The sequence below is a fragment of the Takifugu flavidus genome, chromosome 10 (assembly GCF_003711565.1).
Source record: "Takifugu flavidus isolate HTHZ2018 chromosome 10, ASM371156v2, whole genome shotgun sequence".
Classification (NCBI taxonomy): domain Eukaryota; kingdom Metazoa; phylum Chordata; class Actinopteri; order Tetraodontiformes; family Tetraodontidae; genus Takifugu; species Takifugu flavidus.
The window spans coordinates 9,991,575-10,013,443 of NC_079529.1; the positions used below are offsets into that span (position 1 = coordinate 9,991,575).

Below are 21,869 nucleotides of genomic sequence, written 5' to 3' on the forward strand. Positions count from 1 at the left end.
TACATTACTGGAAATGAACTCTCTTTCCAGGCAGCTTTGGCCGAGCTCAGAGCCTTTTTCATAAAGTCTTTTGCAAAGGCTTTAATACACAACAAAGTAGCAGAGATGAAGACAAAATTTCCAACAACATCCTCAGTTAAACATGAGACATCTCTGCAGCTGCTTGCAAACAATGTGGATTCTTTGCTAAAAGATCTGGAAGCTGAAAAAGAGGGCCAGGGACTCCGCCTTGTATCCAGAGCTGAAAGGTCAGGGTTCACAGAGGCTTTGGTCGGTGTCATCTACAGCCATGTGATAGAAGACTCTGAACACCAGGTCAAAGCAGAAGCAAATTATCCACATGATCCTCAGTGCAGTGATGTTCATGTTGCAGTCAGGGAAAATGTGAAGAACATCCTGGTTTTGCTGGGATGGTGGAGTGACGCCCAGGTGGGCAACTGCTGCAACAGAGTGTTGCTCACTTTAAACCACATCAATTCCCAACAAAGGGAGATGGACACACATGGGTATTCTGATGTCCACACTGATGAGCTCTCCAATGCAAACATCCATTCAAATGACAAGGAGGATGTACGTGTCTACTCAAGGTACCATGAGGATGCACGTGTCCACTCAAAGGACCATGAGGATGCAGTCACCCTCTCTGACCATGAGGACATAAACGGCTTCTTCTCTAAGCCCGAGTATGCAACCATGCACTCAGATCACCATGATCATGCAGCAGTTCTATGTGACAGCTTTGAGATTGAACAAATGAAGTTAGCAGAAAAAGAAAAACACAAAGCTTTTCTTGACATGTTCATCAAGCTTCTGGTGTGGGAGCTTGTCAACAAAGCAAAGATTGTTGGTCATGACATGGAAACAGTCATTCAACAGTTGTCTGAGGCAACGTGGGTAAACTTAAAATCGGCAGATTCGTCTCTGTTTGACCCCCACAGATTAAAAAGTGCCAGGAAAAAGGTGTACAGGAAACTGTGCAAGGAGTTTGGCTGTGCAGAAAATCTGCTTCTTCATCTGTCCCTGAATGATGATGCAGTTCACGACTGTACAGTTGCCATCATTTTATGTCAACTGAAGATACAGAAGAAGCCCAGTATGGCCACCAAATTTGTCTCTTGGCTGAAAAGAGTCTTTACTGGATCTTGCAAATAAAAAAAGTATCATCTCATCAATGTTTCTTTGATTGATTGACTTACCCAAATGTGACATAATCACTTTTAGACATGAAGAGCAATCAATCTGGAAGATTTTTAAAGACTTTAAATGCATCCTAAATCACAGTTGCAGCTGCAGAGGCCATGAGTCACCAGCCTCAAAAACAGAAAATTAAGAGGCCCTCACCTTATAGCCCACATAAATACTTTACAGAGTTCTAGAAGCAGACACATCTTAACATCCCATGTTCAGATTAGACCATATGAATCAGACCTTTATGGTTGAATGCTCTGCTCTGGAGCTCTTTGTGCAGCCCGGAAAACGAGACGAGTGCTTTCCTGCGGTCCAGGAGGACTGCCAGTTAGGCTTGTTTGTTAAATAAAGACTAGTCCTTGGACTTTTTATCACTGTGTTTTGCCTGCTTTCGGGTCCTGTAAAAACCCAAATTCTTAACAGAACTCTCCTACCAGTATGGACCCGGCGGACCAAGGTGCAGTGCGCCGAAAGCTGGAGGCTTGGGGGAGGCTGTTGGGGCAGCACGACCAGCTCCTCACGGATATTTGGACTTTGCTCCAGACCCTCAATGCCAGCGTGGCGGACCTGCTGACGCCGAGAGCCATTCCTCAGCCGGCCGCCGTCGCACCACAGGAGACCCACGTACCCATTCGGGAGCGGTATTCTGGTGAGGTGGGAGCGTGTGCCAGTTATTTGCTTCAGTGCTCCTGAGTTTTTGACCTCCAGCCCCTCACCTACTCCAGCAACAGTGAGAAGATCGCTTTCGTCATCAATCTTCTCTCCGAGAGAGCGTCACAAAAAGAAATCAGTAAAAACTGTGGTCAAAAAATGAAGAAAGAAAATGGGGGAGAAATTAGGAGGATCGGAGAGAAATGGGAGGATGATGGCTAAGCTGTCATCTATGTTGAACAACACTGTTGTCCCACCCCCTACAGGACACCCCGACAGCACTGGGCAGCTCCTTCAGTGAGCGGCTGCTCCACCCTCGCTGTGTGAAGGAGAGGTATCGCAGATCTTTCCTGCCGGCTGCTGTCAGACTGCACAATATACATAATGCCCAATAGCAAAGTCTGAATATTATATATTCTGAGATGTTTATTGGATTGATATGTATATCGATGTGTATATTGTATACAACCTCTGTGCCATGTACAGGTATACAAGGGCCAATTATCCATTTATCTTGGATTATCGTATATATACATCATTTTTCTGTATATTTTACCCCAAATTTTATTTTATTATACTTTTTCTTTTGCTGCTGCTGTTGCACTGTAAATTTCCCCGTGTGGGACAAATAAAGGAAATCTGAATCTGAATCTGAAAAAAAGGCCTGTTGGGGAAAAAAAATAACCAGATACTGTCCTTTGGTTCTAAAAAAGTAAAGAAATACACAGGGAAAATACTGCCACCATTGCCCAATTATGTTGGATCAGACAGAAAAACAGCTTCTTTTATTATTCTTGTTGGGATTTTTTTTGGGGGGTGGGGGTTATTGAAGGCTGTTTTTTTAAGAGTTATGCAGTTTGTTTCATAATATTTCATATTTTTGGAACGTGACATATTTTGAAATACTGTATTTTGTGGACTAAAAGTCGCACCTTTTTTCATAATTTGTCAGGGGGTGCGACTTGTAGTCCAGAGCGACTTATATGTAAAATAAATACATTATTACAGAAATTCACATGTTCGTTATTTTCACACTGACAACCACAAGAGGGTGCGCTAGGCTTGTGTACCTGTACCTCAGGAACGAGTTCCCCTAGCGAGGCAGAAGAAGAAGCGGCGCTTCGTCTATGGAGTGAGACTTGGGCTGTGTCCGAAACCACCCCCTATACCCTACATAGTGCACTTAATCGTGTGGACGCCATTTTGAAATAGTGTCCGAATTCTTAGTGAGCATCGCGAGTGCACTCAATGTATCCCACAATGCACTGCAAAAAGTAGTGTACAACCGATGCACCCGAACTCGGTAATATATCCCATCAGCCTTTACGGTATCACCTGATAATCTGTCAATGGCGGGTAAACGAGCAGACATGACGTACAAATGTATGTAATATTATGTTGTTATTATTATATGCTATTTGTTTCACATATCTTTTAAATCTGTTACAGAAACTGGTAGATAAAATGTAAAAAAGAATATATTAAATTGTATAGTTGTATTTGTAATATTAAATTGTTTAAATCAAGTTAACTTCCATCAAAGATTACTTTCTTCGCATCATATGGTTGATAACAAATGCTTTATTCAAAGTTTAAATTTAATTGATACAGTTTTTGATTTTGAAATGAAAACTATTTACATAAACACACACACACATAAAGAAATTGCATTTATCCTATTGGGATTTTTTAATAACTATTTACAAAAATGGAACACAAAAATTTGTCAAATTAAGAGGAACCAGCTAGGTTCAACAGACATCATGCTCCAAAATGCTGGATTATGAAGACCAGTCCTAAATGTATATATATATTTGAGAATGTACCATCATGTCATGGCGCGAAAATGTCACTAATTATTTGAGATAATAAGGAAGTGTTATGTTATTATTATTGACATTAATATTTCAATCTATTATTATATAAAGATAATAATAGAGTAAAATATTGCATTTTCAAAGAAACAACCGCTAAATGTGTTTGGGTATGTTTCGGATGGGTTAAAATAATTAAATGGACCTGGCCACTTTTCCCGGCAACCGGTTCGTTATTATTATGCAACAACATTACGTCATTTTACGTGCGCCGTAGTGTCCGTAGTGTCCGAAAGCTAATTTTGAATTGAGTGCGCTACGTAGTTCACTCAATCCATGTCCCCCATGTAGTGAGTAGTGAATAGGGAATGAGTGTGTGGTTTCGGAAACAGCCTTGTTTGTTTGGTAAACTTGCTCGGATGTTCTTTATGCTATAGTTATCTGAATAACTGTTAATATGTTACGTTAACAAAGCAGACACGTATTCAGTTCGTTGTGGGTCATGTAGCTGAATGTGTTACGTTAGCATACCGTAACCCTATTGCTAATCCATTATTATTTTAAATTGCCATTCAAGATGAAATGCATGTTCTTGGTCTCGGATTTTATCAAATAAATGTTCCCCCAAAATGCAACTTATAGTCCAGTGCGACTTATATATCTAATTTTCTTCTTTATTATGCATTTTTTGGCTGGTGCGACTTAAACTCCGGAACGACATATAGTCCAGAAAATACGGTAGTATTAAAAACTGTTTAAAGCAAAAAAGAAAGCACTTAGTTTTTTCATTCTAAGAATAGGGTTTGGGGTTCAATTCCAGAGGTGAGCTTTCTACACTGTCTAGCTTTAGTAAATCCTTGCAAGGCTTTGATCTGAAGAGGCTTTGCTGCTGAAAAGCCTAAAAGCTTGATATAGTTTACAGTTTAATATACCTTTGAGAAAAACCTAGTGTATTAGACAGTTTACAGTTTAATATACCTTTGATAATAACCTAGTGTATTAAACAGTTTACAGTTTAATATACCTTTGATAATAACCTAGTGTATTCAAGGTAGTTTTCTCTGTCAACTGGACTGGGTTTCTTCTCCGGTTGACAGAGAAAACTACCTTGGATACAATGACCTGGATGACTGAGAATTTACACAGACAACCTAGTGTATTAAACAGTTTACAGTTTAATATACCTTTGATAATAACCTAGTGTATTACACAGTTTACAATTTGGAATAACTTTGATAATAACCTAGTGTATTAAACAGTTTACAGTTTAATATACCTTTGATAATAACCTAGTGTATTAAAAAGTTTACAGTTTAATATACCTTTGATAATAACTTAGTGTATTAAACAGTTTACAGTTTAATATACCTTTGATAATAACCTAGTGTATTAAACAGTTTACAGTTTAATATACCTTTGATAATAACCTAGTGTATTAAACTAAATATATGAAACATAGTTATTATGGTAGTACGATATTTCAAGTAACAGAAACAAAATGACCACTAAATTACCAACTTCAGCAGAAGAAAACCATTTGGGTTTTCTTCAGATTTATCCTAACATTGAGACATTTACAAAAGAATTAACAGAGGATCAATGGAGGTCTCTCTTGTCAGGGACTCCAGATAATGTTTCACTTGTTCTCTTGGCAAAGTTTATTCTGGATATTCTAACATGTGTGTCAAAAAAGTTCAAGTCAACAGAAATTGTCCCGACTGAAGAGAAAGTGCAGAACATGCTGGGAAACACTCTGCCCCAGATCATTGCCGATGTTTTGCACATTGAAGCTGAAGTTCACTCTGACACTTCTCAACAGTTGAACAAACTTCTCAGTAAAGAAGTGACAGACATTTTGAACTGTGATGCTTCTGGTTCTACAAGTCACATCACTCCACCCAGCAAACTGAACACAATCATTCTACAAACCTTCAAGATGCTGAAGGAATTCCCAGGCAAAATGAAGAAAATTAGGTTCTTGAAAAAGAAAAAACTAATTAAGCTGCATGATGGTGACAGTTTTAGGTTCCTCATGTCAAAGTATTTTACACAAAAAGATGATCAATCTACAACTGCAGAGGCAGCATTGAGGTCATCACTGACTGAGGAGCTTCAAAAGATCTTAACACCTTTCTTACAAGCTATCCCAGAGGACCAGGCTAAGATGGTGCTCTCAGAAACATCTCAGGAGGTGGAAGCCATCATACATTACATTACTGGCAATGAACTACCTTTCCAGGCAGCTTTGGCCGAGCTCAGAGCCTTTTTCATAAAGTCTTTTGCAAAGGCTTTAATACACAACAAAGTAGCAGAGATGAAGACAAAATTTCCAACAACATCCTCAGTTAAACGCAAGAAGTCTCTGCAGCTGCTTGGAAACAATGTGGAATCTTTGCTAAAAGATCTGGAAGCTGAAAAAGAGGGCCAGGGACTCCGCCTTGTATCCAGAGCTGAAAGGTCAGGGTTCACAGAGGCTTTGGTCGGTGTCATCTACAGCCATGTGATAGAAGACTCTGAACACCAGGTCAAAGCAGAAGGCCTTGAGCCAGATGATCCTCAGTGCAATGACGTTCACGTTGCAGTCAGGGAAAATGTGAAGAACATCCTGGTTCTGCTGGGATGGTGGAGTGACACCCAGGTGGGCAACTGCTGCGACAGAGTGTTGCTCACTTTAAACTGCCTAAAGTCCCAACCAAGAGACACACAAGAGTATTCAGATGTCCACAATGATGAGCTGCCCGATGCAAACATCCATCCGAAGCACTATGTGAAGTCACGTCTCCGCTCTAAGGAACACGTGACTTCACGTCCCTGCTCAAAGGACCACGTGGATTCACATCTCCGCTCAAAGGACCACGTGGATTCACGTCTACGCTCAAAGGACCACGTGGATTCACGTCTCCGCTCAAAGGACCACGTGGATTCACGTCTACGCTCAAAGGACCACGTGGCTTCACGTCCCCGCTCAAAGAACCACGTGGATTCACGTCTCTGCTCAAAGGACCACGTGGCTTCACGTCTCCGCTCAAAGGACCATGTGGATTCACATCTCCGCTCAAATGACCATGTGGATTCACGTCTACGCTCAAAGGACCACGTGGATTCACGTCTCCGCTCAAAGGACCACGTGGCTTCACGTCCCCGCTCAAAGAACCACGTGGATTCACGTCTCCGCTCTAAGGACAACGTGGCTTCACGTCCCCGCTCAAAGAACGACGTGGATTCACGTCTCCGCTCAAAGGACCATGTGGCTTCATGTCTCCGCTCAAAGGACCATGTGGATGCAGTCATCCTCTCTGACCATGAAGACATGGATGCCTCCTTGTATAATTCAGAGTATGCAAATGTGTCAGCTCACCATGAACATGAAGAAGTTCTACTTGACTACTTTGATGATAAAGACATGATGCTGGCAGAAAGAAAAAAACACAAAACCTTCATCTACTTATTCATCGAGCTTCTGGTGTGGAAACTTGTCAAGCAAGCAAAGAATTTTGGTCATGACACAGAAACAGTCATTCAAAGGCTGTCTGAGGCAACGTGGATAAACTTGGAAGGGTCAGATCCATCTTTGTTCGAACCCAACAGATTAAATGGACTCAAGAATCAGGTGTACAAGAAACTGTGCAAAGAGTTTGGCTGTGCAGAAAATCTGCTTTTTCATCTATCCCTGAATGATGAAGCAGTTCAAGACTGCACAGTCGCCATCATTTCATCTCAACTGAAGATGCAGAAGAAGCCCAGTATGGCCACCAAATTTGTCTCTTGGCTGAAAAGAGTCTTTACTGGATGTTGCAGATAAAGGATTAAAGCATCTTCATCAATATCCCCTTGACAATTTCTTAAATAACTGTTTTTAACCATTATGAAGGTCAGATCCTGTGCAATGTACACATGGCTGAAACCAAGGTCTAATAAAATGGTATAAATCAAGAACTCCATTCATTATGAAATCTAAATTGTTAACATTTTTGGTGTTTCCTTAAAAGAAAGATTCCTCAAAAGAATTACCGTATTTTCACAACCACAAGGCGCACCGTATTATAGGGCGCACCTTCAATTAACGGCCTATTTTAGAAATATTTTCATACACAGGGTGCACTGTGTTATAAGGCGCATAGCATAGAAACTGCGTAGTGCCTGTGGTTTCATGACGCATTCACTAGATCGAGCTGCGCTAAAAGGAATGTCAATAAAACAGTCAGATAAGTCAGTCAAACTTTATTAATAGAATACAAACCGGCGTTCTCACAACTCCATTCACTCCCAAAATGAATAAACAGCTGTTTTATTTTTCCCGAGTGACGTAGTGTTTTCGCGTAACACAGTTCGTTTAATAACAGCGAGTTATAACAGGCAGTGCAACATTTTTATCACAAGTGGATAGTGGAGTTTAATAAATCTTTGATTTAGTGCAACATTTTTATCACGTAGTACCGTTGCGGTAAATCAAACGTTAGTGCAAACACAATATACGGTAACTCGAACTCTCGAAGTAGTGCAAAGCGATAGCAATAGCAATATAACAATAGCAATATAACAACGTTGTTCAAACGGTAATGTCCATATTCACAGTATGACCAGCCTTGTTAAGTTGTAAACACACAAAAGAAACACGTAAAGCTCACTTTATCAGTTCATTCCTCATCCAGGAATCCCTCGAATTCTTCTTCTTCGGTGTCCGAATTGAACAGTTGTGCGAATACGGCGTCCAACATGGCCGGCTCCGTCTCGTCAAAGTCGTCATCAGGGTCGGTGTCGCTGGTGTTGTCTGGCATTTCAGTGACAATCCCTGCCTTCCTGAAAGCTCGGACCACGGTCGATGCCCAGGCATTTACGATCCACTGGCAGATAGTGACGTATGACGCTCGGCGCCGTCTCCCCGTCTTGGTGAACGTGTGTTCGCCGTTCGTCATCCACCGCTCCCACGCAGTTCGCAGTCTAGCTTTGAATGCCCTGTTGACACCAATATCTAGCGGCTGGAGTTCCTTTGTTAATCCACTTCTTGCTTTGTTTCCTCGGAAGCTCCGTTGAGTCTTCTTTACCTGGCGCAGGTCGTCTTGTTGCTTCCTCCACTTCCGCACCATTGATTCGTTCACGTTAAATTCTCTTGCCGCTGCTATATTTCCGTGTTCAACTGCATGACTGATAGCCTTCAGTTTGAACTCTGCGTCGTAAGCGCGTCTCTTGCAAGGAGCCATTTTGGGGTCTTTACAGACAGAAATGGTTTGGGACTGAATTTACTGCTGTTACCTCGGCCACCCCTACTGACTACGGTAGCCGCGATTAACCAAAATTACCGTAATCCATACAAAAGGCGCTCCGGGTTAAAAGGCGCACCGTAGATTTTTTTTAGAAAATTCTAGGCTTTTAGGTGCGCCTTATAGTCGTGAAAATACGGTACTTTGCAATTTTAAAATAGTCTAAAGATTCAATATTTTAGCCGCAAAAAAGATTTCAGTCCACATTATAACAGTATCTTAGATAAAGCAGTTACATGGTTTAATAGTATCAAATGAGTTATTAACATATAGCTTTCAGCTGGATATTACACATTGAGAAAAATGTTCTGTTTGTTAACCCCTCAGAAAAAACTTCATGTAAAATAAATACATTTATGAAGCTGCAGGTAGCACAACATATTGAAGTTTGTTAATCAACACCAGGAAAAATGGTTCCAACTTCAATTGCAGTTTCCTCACCCAGTCCAGAAATGTGAACATTAGGATTCCACCTTGATGTGAATATGTGACTGATGGCAATCTGACCAGGGTGTTTTCCTCTGTCTCTAAAGTCAAATTACATCTTCTTTTTGTCCTCTTGTGCAAGCGGCTGGGCTGAGGATCCATGAAGCAACAGTAGGCCACACAATGTAAGAGAGATTCCCAGCCACCACAAAGCTGCATGAGTCTCTCCAAAAACCAGTCTCCCTAGAATGGCCTGCACGCCCACAAAGAAAGATGCTCAATTAAACGTGCAGCCTTGAGAAAGTGCCTTAACGAAAAGGAATGCACTTACTGAGAAAATGAAGTTGGATGCTGTGGTAGTGACAGTAACCCTGGCCGAGGAGGAGCAGTGTTGGAGAGCCTTGGAGAACGATGTCCACATGATGGCATTACAGGTGAACAACAGGCTTCCAGACAACAGGCGCAGGGGGACATGGAGCTACAATCACACAGCAAATGGGAAAAATCCCCCGTGTTCATTGTGAAATTCTTTTTAGTTTCTGTATTACCTCAATAGAAGCAGCACTATCTCAAGCCTCGTCTTGATTCTGACAGATGTGACACTGTTCTGATTTATGAACAAATCAGAGAATGAGGCCAACCAATGCGACCTGAATTTTGATACCCACTCTTAATATGTAGCATTGAGCACATGACTTGTTTTTCCCTTTGATCTCGTGTGATCATGTGAGTTTTATGCAAAAACTGATGTCAGCTGAAATGCCAGGCTGAAATTGTCTCCAAGAATGAGGTGTGTATTACTCCTCAAAGTAACATCCCATCTGTTATTTATCCATCATGATGGGCATCCATAAAGCAATGTACTCTCAGCAAATTCTCATGACATAAAAGGCCACCTGATTTGACACCCAGCAAGCCTGCACTTGGATGAAATATTAGATCAAAACTCTGTTGGTCGGGATTATTTGCTTGTGTACTTGAGGTTTTAAATCGTAAACCAGTCAGACGAAATGTCACAACAGTATACAGGGCACCCATGTTGCAAAATGGAAGAACGTGACAGTTGCGATTACAGGGGACAAAACACAACTATACTATCACCTTCAACAGAAGAAAAGCATTTGAATTTTCTTCATAACATTTATCCTAACATTGAGACATTTACAAAAGGATTAACAGAGGATCATTGGAGGTCTCTCACATCAGGAACTCCAGATAATTTGATAACTCCAGATAAAAAAAACTGTGAGGATTGCAGGAGTGCCCAAACGTAAAAATGTATTGTTTTTAAGAAAGCACAATCAAATAACCCTTTCTGGATTCATCACAGAACAAAAGTCAGGAAATAAATAATAACACTATTAATGAAATAAATAACCAAATAACCCTCTCTGGTTTCTTCACATAAAAAAAGTCCATGGAACATAAACCTTCTGTTGTGCTGTGCACAATCTTAACAGGTCCAAGTTCAGCTTAGTTGTCAGAGCAGAATCTCTTACTTAAATGACTCATATGAACAGTCTCTAAAATCCAACTTTATTATCAAATAAAAATCAAAAATCAAAATGCTTTCTGGTATTGTTCAACGGGCCGGACCAAATGTGGAGGCGGGCTGTATCCGGCCCACGGGCCGGCGTTTGCGGACCACTGCTCCAGGGTGTCTCTTCCACAGTCTCCAGAATTTCCACAAAAGAGGCGTCTTCAGCAGGCCACGCCTGTGTGATGCCCCTTCCAATATATGTTCTACCTCATTCTTCTCCTTCAGGAGACAAAAACTACAGCCATAACATTTTGTTTTATATTGTATTTCAGGCTCAAACTCACCACATCAAAGCCCCAAAACTTTACAAGTCCTTGAAACATCAAAGCTTTGTGCCTCTGATGCTAAAAGGATTGACGACCTATGTGGTTAACTGTTTTTAGGTAGGTAAATTAGACAATCAACTATTTTTGTAATATTTTAATCTAAACCTAATAAGCTAAAGTTTGTCATTTGTGATGCTGAAGGGAGAAAACATGTCCATTCCATTACCACTTTCAACAGACGAAAACCATTTGAGTTTTCTTCAGATTTATCCTAACATTGAGACATTTACAAAAGAATTAACAGAGAATCAATGGAGGTCTCTCTTGTCAGGGACTCCAGATAATTACACAAGAATTCTCTTGGCAAAGCTTATTCTGGATATTCTAACATGTGTGTCAAAAAATTTCAAGTCAGCAGAAATTGTCCTGACTGAAGAGAATGTGCAGAACATGCTGGGAAACATTCTGCCCCAGATGTTTGCCATTTTTTTGCACATTGAAGCTGAAGTTCACTCTGATGCTTCTGAACAGTTGAACAAACTTCTCAGTAAAGAAGTGACAGACATTTTGAACTGTGATGCTTCTGGTTCTACAAGTCACATCACTCCACCCAGCAAACTGAACACAATCATCCTACAAACCTTCAAGATGCTGAAGAAATTCCCAGACAAAATGAAGAAAATTAGGTTCTTGAAAAAGAAAAAACTAATTAAGCTGCATAATGGTGACAGTTTTAGGTTCCTCATGTCAAAGTATTTTACACAAAAAGATGATCAATCTACAACTGCAGAGGCAGCATTGAGGTCATCATTGACTGGGGAGCTTGAAGAGATCTTAACACCTTTCTTACAAGCTATCCCAGAGGACCAGGCTAAGATGGTGCTCTCAGAAACATCTCAGGAGGTGGAGGCCATCATAGATTACATTACTGGCAATGAACTCTCTTTCCAGGCAGCTTTGGCCGAGCTCAGAGCCTTTTTCATAAAGTCTTTTGCGAACGCTTTAATACACAAAAAAGTAGCAGAGATGAAGACAAAATTTCCAACAACATCCTCAGTTAAACGCAAGAAGTCTCTGCAGCTGCTTGGAAACAATGTGGAATCTTTGATAAAATGTCTGGAAGCTGAAAAAGAGGGCCAGGGACTCCGCCTTGTATCCAGAGCTGAAAGGTCAGGGTTCACAGAGGCTTTGGTCGGTGTCATCTACAGCCATGTGATAGAAGACTCTGAACACCAGGTCAAAGCAGAAGGCCCTGATCCACATGATCCTCAGTGCAGTGATGTTCATGTTGCAGTCAGGGAAAATGTGAAGAACATCCTGGTTCTGCTGGGATGGTGGAGTGACACCCAGGTGGGCAACTGCTGCAACAGAGTGTTGCTCAATTTAAACCACACCAATTCCCAAGAAAGGGAGATGGACACACATGAGTATTCAGATGTCTACACTGATGAGCTGGAGGATTCAACCATCCAGTCAGATTACTTTGGGGATGCAGACGTGGAGTCAAATGACCTTGAGGATTTAGACCTGATGTCAGATCACCCAGAGGATGCTGACATGGAGTCAAATGACGAAGATTCAGCCTCTGACTCATCTTTCTACGATGATGTAGTAATCAAGTTTGATAACCTCAACGAGGAGGAAATAGAGACATTTGACTTTACGCATTCTAGTCAGTCAGAAACTTCAACGGATTCAGATGTCCAGTTGGACAACGATGAAGAAATGGATGAAGAAATGCTCAACTATTTGTATAATGCTTCAACTGCTCAGGCAGGAGCCCCCGCGTATGCAAACAAGCAAGCTGATAACCATGAGGATGCAGACACAGATTCAAATAACCTTGAGGATGCTGATGAAGATTCCAACTACCTCGACGAGGCAGACGCAGAGTCGAATGACCTTGAGGATGCAAGCGCAGAGTCAAATGACCTTGAGAATGCAAAGGCAGACTCAAATGACATTGAGGATCAAGACATAGATTCAAATTGCTTTGATAATGCAGCACTTCTACTTGACTACTTTGATGATAAAAACATGATGCTGGCAGAAAGAAAAAAACACAAAACCTTCATCTACTTATTCATCGAGTTTCTAGTGTGGAAACTTGTCAAGCAAGCAAAGATTGTTGGTCATGACACAGAAACAGTCATTCAAAGGTTGTCTGAGGCAACGTGGATAAAGTTGGAAGGGTCAGATCCATCTTTATTGGAACCCAAAAGATTAGATGGACTCAAGAATCAGGTGTACAGGAAACTGTGCAAGGAGTTTGGCTGTGCAGAAAATCTGCTTCTTCATCTGTCCCTGAATGATAAAGCAGTTCACGACTGTACAGTTGCCATCATTTTATGTCAACTGAAGATACAGAAGAAGCCCAGTATGGCCACCGAATTTGTCTCTTGGCTGAAAAGAGTCTCTACTGGATGTTGCAGATAAAAAAAGTAATCTCATCAATGTTTCTTTGATTGATTGACTTACCCAAATGTGACACAATCACTTTTAGACATGAAGGACAACCATGCCTTCTGCCTGAAAAGAGTCTTTATTGGATGTTGCAGATAAAGGATTAAAGCATCTTCATCAATATCTGCTTGACAATTTCTTAAATAACTGTTTGAACCATTATGAAGGTCAGACCCTGTGCAATTTAAAGATGGCTGAACCAGGGTCTAATAAAATAGTATAAATCACTATGTCACTATGAATTATAAATTTGGATTTTTAAAAAAAAAAATCAGATTATCAAGTGAAGCCATTTCAATTCCCTTCATAGAGCAATATTTTATTTACCTTGTAGAAAATGTTTCACATTTGGCTTGTAAAACTTATTCCTAATCAGATCCCACGCTACATCGGAACTATTTTCAGAAACCTTACATTTCAGTTGCTTTTCATTGTGTCTGTAACCTGAACTTATGTCCGTTCTCTTCTGTCGGGCTCGTGGGTACAAAGGAAGACAGGTTACAATGGCAAATAACTTCTTCTATTTCTTAACCAGCAAGGCAACTTACAAGGTTCCCTCCCCAAAATCCAGTCCGGAGGGAACACTCCCCCAGGAATCAAAAATCATTCATATCAGAAGTCATACATGTCATTACCTATTTCTAACAAAACCATATTAAATAAACTCAACAATATTTGGCCATAGTTCACAGCATACAAATAATAGTTTACAGTCGTCCCCTGCTGAAAATAGAAATGACCACATTTCCTAACATTAAACCAATAAGCAATGGTCCACTGACTCCTTGGCTCACCTACAGCGTCACCAACAACACGGATCAACATAGTGGCCAATAACAAGTGTGACTTAACATGAGATGTCCAAAACAGGTTTGGGAAAAGGAATAACAAGAACAAAGCGGGAACAAGGGAAAAGAAATACATTAATTATCGTACCCATACCTAACTGGTGGTCGTACTTGACGGCCACTACGTGTGGTCATTGGAGGCGGCAACTGCCTAGGTGAGGCAGTTGAATCAGCGTCCCCCAAAGGTTGGAACTCCACATCCACAGCTGGCATTTCAAGAGGACAAGGACGTGCTACTGATATAGGCAATGGGTCAGAACAAAATTGAACCTGAGAACCCCCCTCCGTATCAGTACTAGGCACTGGCCTATGCGCCTGTGGAGCAGTATTTAAAGGAATTGTGGGTCGATAGGGGAGAGCCCCTGATAATGCTGTGAGAGTGGACTGATTAGGAACAGGTACTGGGCCACCCCCATCTGCCTCTGAGGGTCCTGTGTTGCGAGGTGACTCATCTGACAACCTTCCCTTATAGGCCTTCAGCCTATTGTGATGCACCACCCATTTCCTGGAATCTGATTTGTTTGGATCGGTAATTTCGTAAGTTACACCAACACTGTCCCCCTTATCAAATCGTTTCAATATGACAAATGGCCCCTTCCATCTAGCTGCCAAATTGTTCATCCGCTGTGCTGGGTCATCTAATAACACATAGTCCCCCACCTCATAAGGGTGGAACACCACCTGTTTATCATACTGTTGCTTCTGGTGGAGTTTTGCAGTAGCAGATCTCTGAGCAGCTTCCCTGAGGGTAAGAGAAAGACGGGAGGTAACATCTTTGACATAAGCTGCAGGGGTACCTGGTGTTGCAGATGTGGCTGTAGGACCCCAGTTTAATGCAAGGTGTAATGGTAGATGTGGTTCCCTCCCATGCGCCAAGAAAAATGGAGACAATCCTGTGCTACAATGGGCACTGCTGTTGTATGCTAGTTCCACCTGTGGTAAGTACTGCACCCACTCTCCCCCAGTGTGAGACAAATATTTGGCCAGTTGGTCCTTGAGGGTCCTATTAAAGCATTCTACCATGCCATCACACTGGGCATGGTATGGGGATGTACGGGTTTTTTCAATCTTTAGTAAAGCACAAAGCTCCTTTATTAAATCCGATTCAAATTGTCTGCCCTGATCGGTGTGTATGGATTCAGGAATACCATGATGCCTAATGTAATCCTCAGAAATGCACTGTGCTACAGTAGTGGCACGCTGATCTTTCATTGGATACATATTGACATAACGAGTGAAATAATCCATAAGGACCAACACATATCGGTACCCTCCTGCTGTCACTGGGAGTTCAGTTATATCTGCGGCAACTTTCTGAAATGGCCGGTCTGCTTGCATGGGCTGCAAAGGTGCTTTCTCATGTGGAGTGGGGGAGCTTCGCCGCTGACACGGCAGACACTCACTACAGCACTTATATATGTAGCGTGACATATATGGCCAGTAACAAATTTCCCTTGCCTTGCGTAGGGTACGCTCGGCACCCAAATGTCCACTAAAACTGTCACCATGAAGAGCTTTCAGAGCCGTAGGTACCAGTCGGTCAGGTAGGACAACCTGGTGGGTTACAGCAGCATATGGATTTGGTTTGAAGGCACAACATAGGATACCACTTTGAATACTCAGTTTCGGAAACTCATGCCAAAGCTTTCGTACAACTGGATTTGTTCCTTTCAACACTCCCATGGGGGGTCTGTTCTTACCCATCTCTGCCCAAGATAAGACAGTCTGCAGTGACTTATCCGCCTGCTGCTGTCCCCGTATCTCAGCTAAATCAATCGACAATGCGGGAGAAAGATTTGGGGCATTCAGTACCTCCTCCCCTGTCCTGCCAGCCGAGGTTGCTACGTCCCTAGGGCTGGTGGGGGTCAAGACACACTGTACCGCTTTAGTGTCCACCTCCGTGCTAGGGCGTCTGGACATAGCATCCGCATTTGCGTGTTGTCTACCCTCACGATGAAGGATGGTGTAGTCAAACACATGTAGTTCAAGAATCGTGTCCGCCTACCAGTGGGATCATTATCGATCTGAGCTTTTGTAAGACTAAATAGGGGCTTATGATCCGTGATTATTTTAAATGGGGACCCTGACAGAAAGTCTTTGAAATGTCTCACCGACCAGATGATGGCCCAGAGTTCTCGGTCGTAAGTGGCCTATTTCTGCTGTGCTGCCGTGAGCGTATGACTCGCGTACGCAATGGCGTGCTCTTTACCATTTTTCACTTGAGCTAATACCGATCCAAGGCAGGACTGAGACGCATCTGTATAAAGCAAAAATGGCAGAGAAAAGTTGGGATGAGCTACGATTGGTGGATTTGTGAGTGTGTTTTAACGACCGGAAAGCCTCATCACAGTCAGATGTCCAGCTAAACAGGGCCCCCTTCTGAGTGAGAGCATTCAAGGGTGATGCTAGGATGGAAAAGTTTCTCACGAAGCGACGGTAATAAGAAGACAGCCCGACAAAAGCTCTCACCTCCATAGTGGTTCTGGGTGTTGGCCAGTCACGAACCTTTTCAAGGTTTTTGGCATCTGGTTGAAGGCCCTGGCTAGAAACGACATGTCCTAGGAAGGTCACCTGGCTGCAAGCAAAATGACACTTGCTGGATTTCAGCTTAAGGCCCGCAGATTTGAACCGCCTAAAGACCTCCTCAAGGCTGTTCAGGTGGTCCGAAAAGGTGCTAAACACCAGTACGTCGTTCAAATAAATTAAACACGCTTTCCAGTGAAGACCACGAAGTACCAATTCCATCAATCTCTGGAAAGTTGGGGGTGCATTTGTGAACTCCATCGGCATAACTTTGAATTGGTAAAGGGCACTCCCGGTGGTAAAAGCGGTTTTCTCTCTGTCCTGTGGGTCCAGAGCCACCTGCCAATAGCCACTAGACAGGTCCATGGTACTAAACCAACACGACCCCGACAAACTGTCCAACGCATCTGCTGGACATGGTAGGAATTTTTAACAGTCGGTGACTGAGGGCCAGCAGGGTGTTACGTGTCTGGAGTTGTTGTTTCTTGTTGTGTTCTTTGTTGCTGGTAACCTCCCAGAGTGGCGCCATCCAGAGGCTGAGAACCCATGGAACACCGAAAGGCAGTGCTGGTGATGAGGAAGATAGACACCACCTGTGGACTTCGGGGGTAGCTTAGGATTGGCTCCCCTGTGGCTGTCTGACCAATCACCAGCGGAGGCCCGCTTTAAAGGCTCTCCCCCCTAATTTCATGGGGGCTCGCTCTCTCGCTCAGTGTTTGACAGGGAGAGTTTGTGGAGGGCAGGTGGGACAAGGTAAGGACGGGGTACCCCATACATTGCTGCACGTAGGTTTTGATTGTTAGTCACACTAGGTTATGGGCTGTGGCCACCATTGTGTTTTGATGTTTTAAGATGCCCCGTTTTTTGACTTTTGTTTTGGCACAGACCCGTTTGTTCCACCTCTCCCTCCACTCTTGATGTATGCACGTGTGTTAAGAAATAAAGCACAATTTTGATAAACTGTTTTGGTCCTTCCCTGGTGGCTTGTTAGTCTCTACGTTAACCCCCCCTCAAAAAGGGTTAAACGTAACACAGGGGCTGAAAGTTTCAAAGCCTCCTGAGCCCTCTCCCACTTGCCGGCAATGGCCAACGCTTCCTCCAGCGTAGTGGCTCCATGCTCGTGACACTTTGCCTGAAGAGTGAGATCTAGGCCAGCAACAAACCTCCTGAACCGCTCCATTGCGATGGCTGGCGCCCCATAATTTGGGAAAGCTTCAAGCACTAGCCTGGTGACTTCAGCAGCAGACACTTCCAAGGGCTCTTTGATCAACCGTTGTCTGGCATTAACAAACGTTTGAAAATGCAACAAAAATAGTTTCCTCCCAAAAACTTCATTCAGCTTCATAATACTTGTGTCATAATCCTTCTTCTCTGCCTCTTCCAAGGACAGCCAATACGCCAACGCATCCCCACTCAGCCGAGTGGGTAGAATGGTGGCGAGATCCTGTTGCAGGTTATCAGAGCATGCTTTCACAGCGAGTTCGAGTCGTGCCTTCCAAAGGGAGAAACTGTCCTTATCGTTGCCATCACCGTGGAAACACGGCGGCAACTCGACCTTGTAGTGAACGATCCTTCTGACGTTACGTTCCTGGTCAGTGCCCTGCGCTGCGGTAGCATTAGGGCCAGTACTAGAGCTGGGACCACAGCCATCAGCGACCTCAGAGCCCCAGGTATCTTCGTCCTCCGACATTTTGAAGTCCAGGAAAAAAAAAAAAAAGAAATCTGACAAAATCGAGCAAACTCACAGTCCAACACTAGCAAGCTAGCTCGACCAAATCCGCGCCACACAGCAGCAGCTGCTGCTCGATGCCTTTTACCTGGTTTCAGAAGTTGCCAAAGACTGAACGCGATGAGGAAAGACAAAACACCGCTGCCACCAGTCTGTAACCTGAACTTATGTCCGTTCTTTTCCGTCGGGCTCGTGGGTACAAAGGAAGACAGGTTACAATGGCAAATAACTTCTTTTATTTCTTAACCAGCGAGGCAACTTACAAGGCGACTCCACGAGTTTCTCTCCATCATTTCCCCCGTGTTCCCTCCCCAAAATCCAGTCCGGAGGGAACACTCCCCCAGGAACCAAAAATCATTCATATCAGAAGTCATACATGTCATTACCTATTTCTACCAAAACCATATTAAATAAACTCAACAATAGTTGGCCATAGTTCACAGCATACAAATAATAGTTTACATATCTATAAAATCTTTACCATCTAAATGTAAGTGGTAATATAGACCAACAGTTACATTCAAAGAGACAAGACCATTTTTACCTTGACACCCATGGAATTGTTGAGGTCACTGACATCGGGATTAATACGCAGATTTAGGTGTCAGATGTGCTTCATGATATTAAAACATCAGAACACACATCTAAATCAGTGTAAGGTGATTTTTAAAAAGAACTTCACGCAGGGAAGCTGGATGGAGAGGACATCAGATGTATCCAAGGCCAGGCTGGAGATGAGGCGGCTCTGGAGGTCCTCAGATTTACCCATGGAGACCATGTCACATCATTGTACATGGGGTTTCTTAGGTGTCCATTCTTGGCTCTCTTCTACCTAATGTCAACATGCTGCCCCTAACTCAGATAACATATCTTACCATACTTATGAGAGTGACACATGATCTGTCGATGTCACATGACTACATTCTCTTACTTGCTCTCCACGAAGTATATTCATCAAATCAATTATGTCAAAGTTTTTGCCAATGGCCAACGAAAGAAGGTTGCATGAAAGGAGTGTTTTCTATCTGAAGAACACGGAGGAACTTGTTCACTCTTTCAGTTTCAGTCGGTCAGATTATTGTTACGGTGTATACGTTACATACGTTACGGTTTAAGTCCTCACTAACTCCAGGTAAATGACCATATTACGCCGGTCACAGCACCATCACGGACTCTCGGAGGAAGACTGTTTAACCGACTTGTTGTACCTGGTGTTACACCTGAACAATTCAACCGTTCTGTTGATGTGATGTGAGACTCACCCAGTCACACGCTGCACTTCCATCGGTGGACCAGCCGGTCAGTCCTGACTGGCACATGTCTTTCAGGTAGTCCGTCCCGAGTGTCAGTTTGGCACACAAAGAGGCTGCAGCGCCCCAAAAACCGGCCAATAATGCGTAAAAAGTGCCCGAAACCATGTCTGAACAGGACATACAACTCAAGGACGGAACTGTTTATATGACACAGGCATCAAGTTAGAAAAGGCAGTTTTGTATCGTGAATAAATTCAAAATAAAAGTGCAACAGCCAAGAAAATCTAATTTCAAACGCCATATTCAAGTCATAACCACAACTTCCTGAATTGAATATATCGTGTCTAGATACATTTTACTTACCTTAACGCGCGTGAAAACATATTCAACTTCGAAAAATCCCTAATTTTATTTTGCCATCACACTCTACTGCTTTTAATTCGTCAACTTAACTTTTACTTGTTTTCCCATCCACCAATCACAACCAAGCGCGGCCACACGCGACTCCCTTCGGCGCGTGTTGATGACGTAAATGTGTGCGAAATAATGGAGTCCTAAACAAATACTTGGCTAAAGATCTCGTTGTTTTCGGTGTCGTGTGTGTTGCAATGAACAGAAGCAAGGCCAGTGGTGTGTCGTGGGTGAAACCAACAGAACCGTCTTTTTTAAAGAAGTTTAAAAATGACGTTGGTTACAAAGAAGGACCGACAGTTGACACGAAGGTAATGGTTTAGCTAACTTCAGCTAATCATCAACGCAGCATCTTGTAAAACACGTTATGTCACACCGGCTTTTTCCGTATTTATGTATTGTGCACCGAATCGTGGTGGAATTAACCTGGACAGTTACTTCCTAACATATTTACCTGTCTGATGGTTGTAAATGACTACTCCAGCGTCAGCAGATGCCCACTCCGGACGACGACAGCGCCAGTGATCGAGAGGACGAGTTACCGCAAGTTGTGGTCTTAAAGAGCGGCGATCTGACCGCGGATGAGGTGAAAGAGATCAAAGACGAAGAAAATCCTGTCACCGGGACAAAGAAAGGTGGGGGGGACTTAAGGTTGGGCCGCCGGTTCTGATAATTTTTAGAATTCATTTTGTGTGTTATACCCTGTTTTCGTGCACAGGTCGAGAGCCTCCTGCAGATGGTAAAATCCTGTTCAAGAAACCGGAAAAGCGCTCCTCCTCAGAGAAATTCCAGGGAATCACAGCCAGCTCCAGCAAAAAGAAGAAAAATGACGGTGAGAACAAGGAGGAGGAGAAGGAAAAGTCTGGAAAGAAGATAAAAAACAACAGCCTTTTGTCTTTTGGAGGAGATGAGGAGGAGGACGAAGACTAGTTGACCCTGTTCAAACCGAGACTGTCTCAGACAGAAGGGCAACAAATTGCAGAAAGCAATATTTAAGCTCACATTTTCTAAATTTACAAAGCGCAGCTTCCTCAAATAAGGACACAACTATCAAATCTGGGGGAAGAAAATACTTCAATATGCCTAAAACGAACCAAATATGGTTCTGGGAGTTCTGTCTATTGTGTAAACAGCGCTGCCACCTAGTGGCTATTGGCTGAATTTACACGAATGGCTATCTTCCTCTTAAACCATCGTTGTTTTAAATATTCAAGCTTCTTTTTCGTCAGAGAAATAATTGAAATTTTTGTTCAGTCACGTGTTGAGTGTGTAAATGTACATTAGCTTTAGAAAGGGAGCTGCAAGTGTCTGTAACGATGCATTCATGTAAATGTACTTGTAGAGTGTGGACTGTATTTCTTGTGTAATGTTAACGGTGACAAACATTTGCAACAAAGAAACGTTTGCAAAGTGGAGAAGGCGATTTATTTCAAATGTCTTTCTGATGCAGCCATTGGATGTGACAGAAGTAGAAGTTAAAACAACCACTCTACAGA

At 42.7% G+C, this 21,869-nt stretch overlaps 2 protein-coding genes across 3 annotated transcripts in view; one reads left to right on the forward strand and one right to left on the reverse strand.

The window, feature by feature from the left end:
• Nucleotides 1-20,490, reverse strand: part of LOC130533080 (adrenocorticotropic hormone receptor-like) — a 34,083-nt gene extending 13,593 nt beyond the window's left edge. The window contains exons 1-2 of one of the 2 annotated variants that reach the window (XR_008952477.1): nucleotides 19,972-20,490; nucleotides 9,678-9,818 (exon numbers count right to left, since the gene is read on the reverse strand). The gene's annotated coding sequence lies outside the window, so the exon portion shown is untranslated. Of the gene's footprint in view, nucleotides 1-9,677; nucleotides 9,819-19,971 lie in introns of those variants that run through there. The other variant, XM_057046220.1, reaches the window with a different exon arrangement.
• kiaa1143 (KIAA1143 ortholog) lies at nucleotides 20,451-21,791 on the forward strand. The gene is made up of 3 exons (XM_057046223.1): nucleotides 20,451-20,684; nucleotides 20,858-21,008; nucleotides 21,092-21,791. The coding sequence occupies exons 1-3, from the start codon at nucleotides 20,571-20,573 to the stop codon at nucleotides 21,301-21,303; spliced, it is 477 nt and encodes a 158-aa protein (XP_056902203.1). The 5' UTR covers nucleotides 20,451-20,570; the 3' UTR covers nucleotides 21,304-21,791.
• The last annotated feature ends 78 nt before the right edge of the window (nucleotides 21,792-21,869 follow it).

Bases quoted from the DNA above. Each gene is read 5' to 3' on its own strand.
- kiaa1143 (XM_057046223.1), top strand. From the start codon at position 20,571: ATGAACAGAAGCAAGGCCAGTGGTGTGTCGTGGGTGAAACCAACAGAA. The intron at 20,685-20,857 runs GTAATGGTTTAG...TGACTACTCCAG, and splicing joins GACCGACAGTTGACACGAAG to CGTCAGCAGATGCCCACTCC. The intron at 21,009-21,091 runs GTGGGGGGGACT...TTTCGTGCACAG, and splicing joins TGTCACCGGGACAAAGAAAG to GTCGAGAGCCTCCTGCAGAT.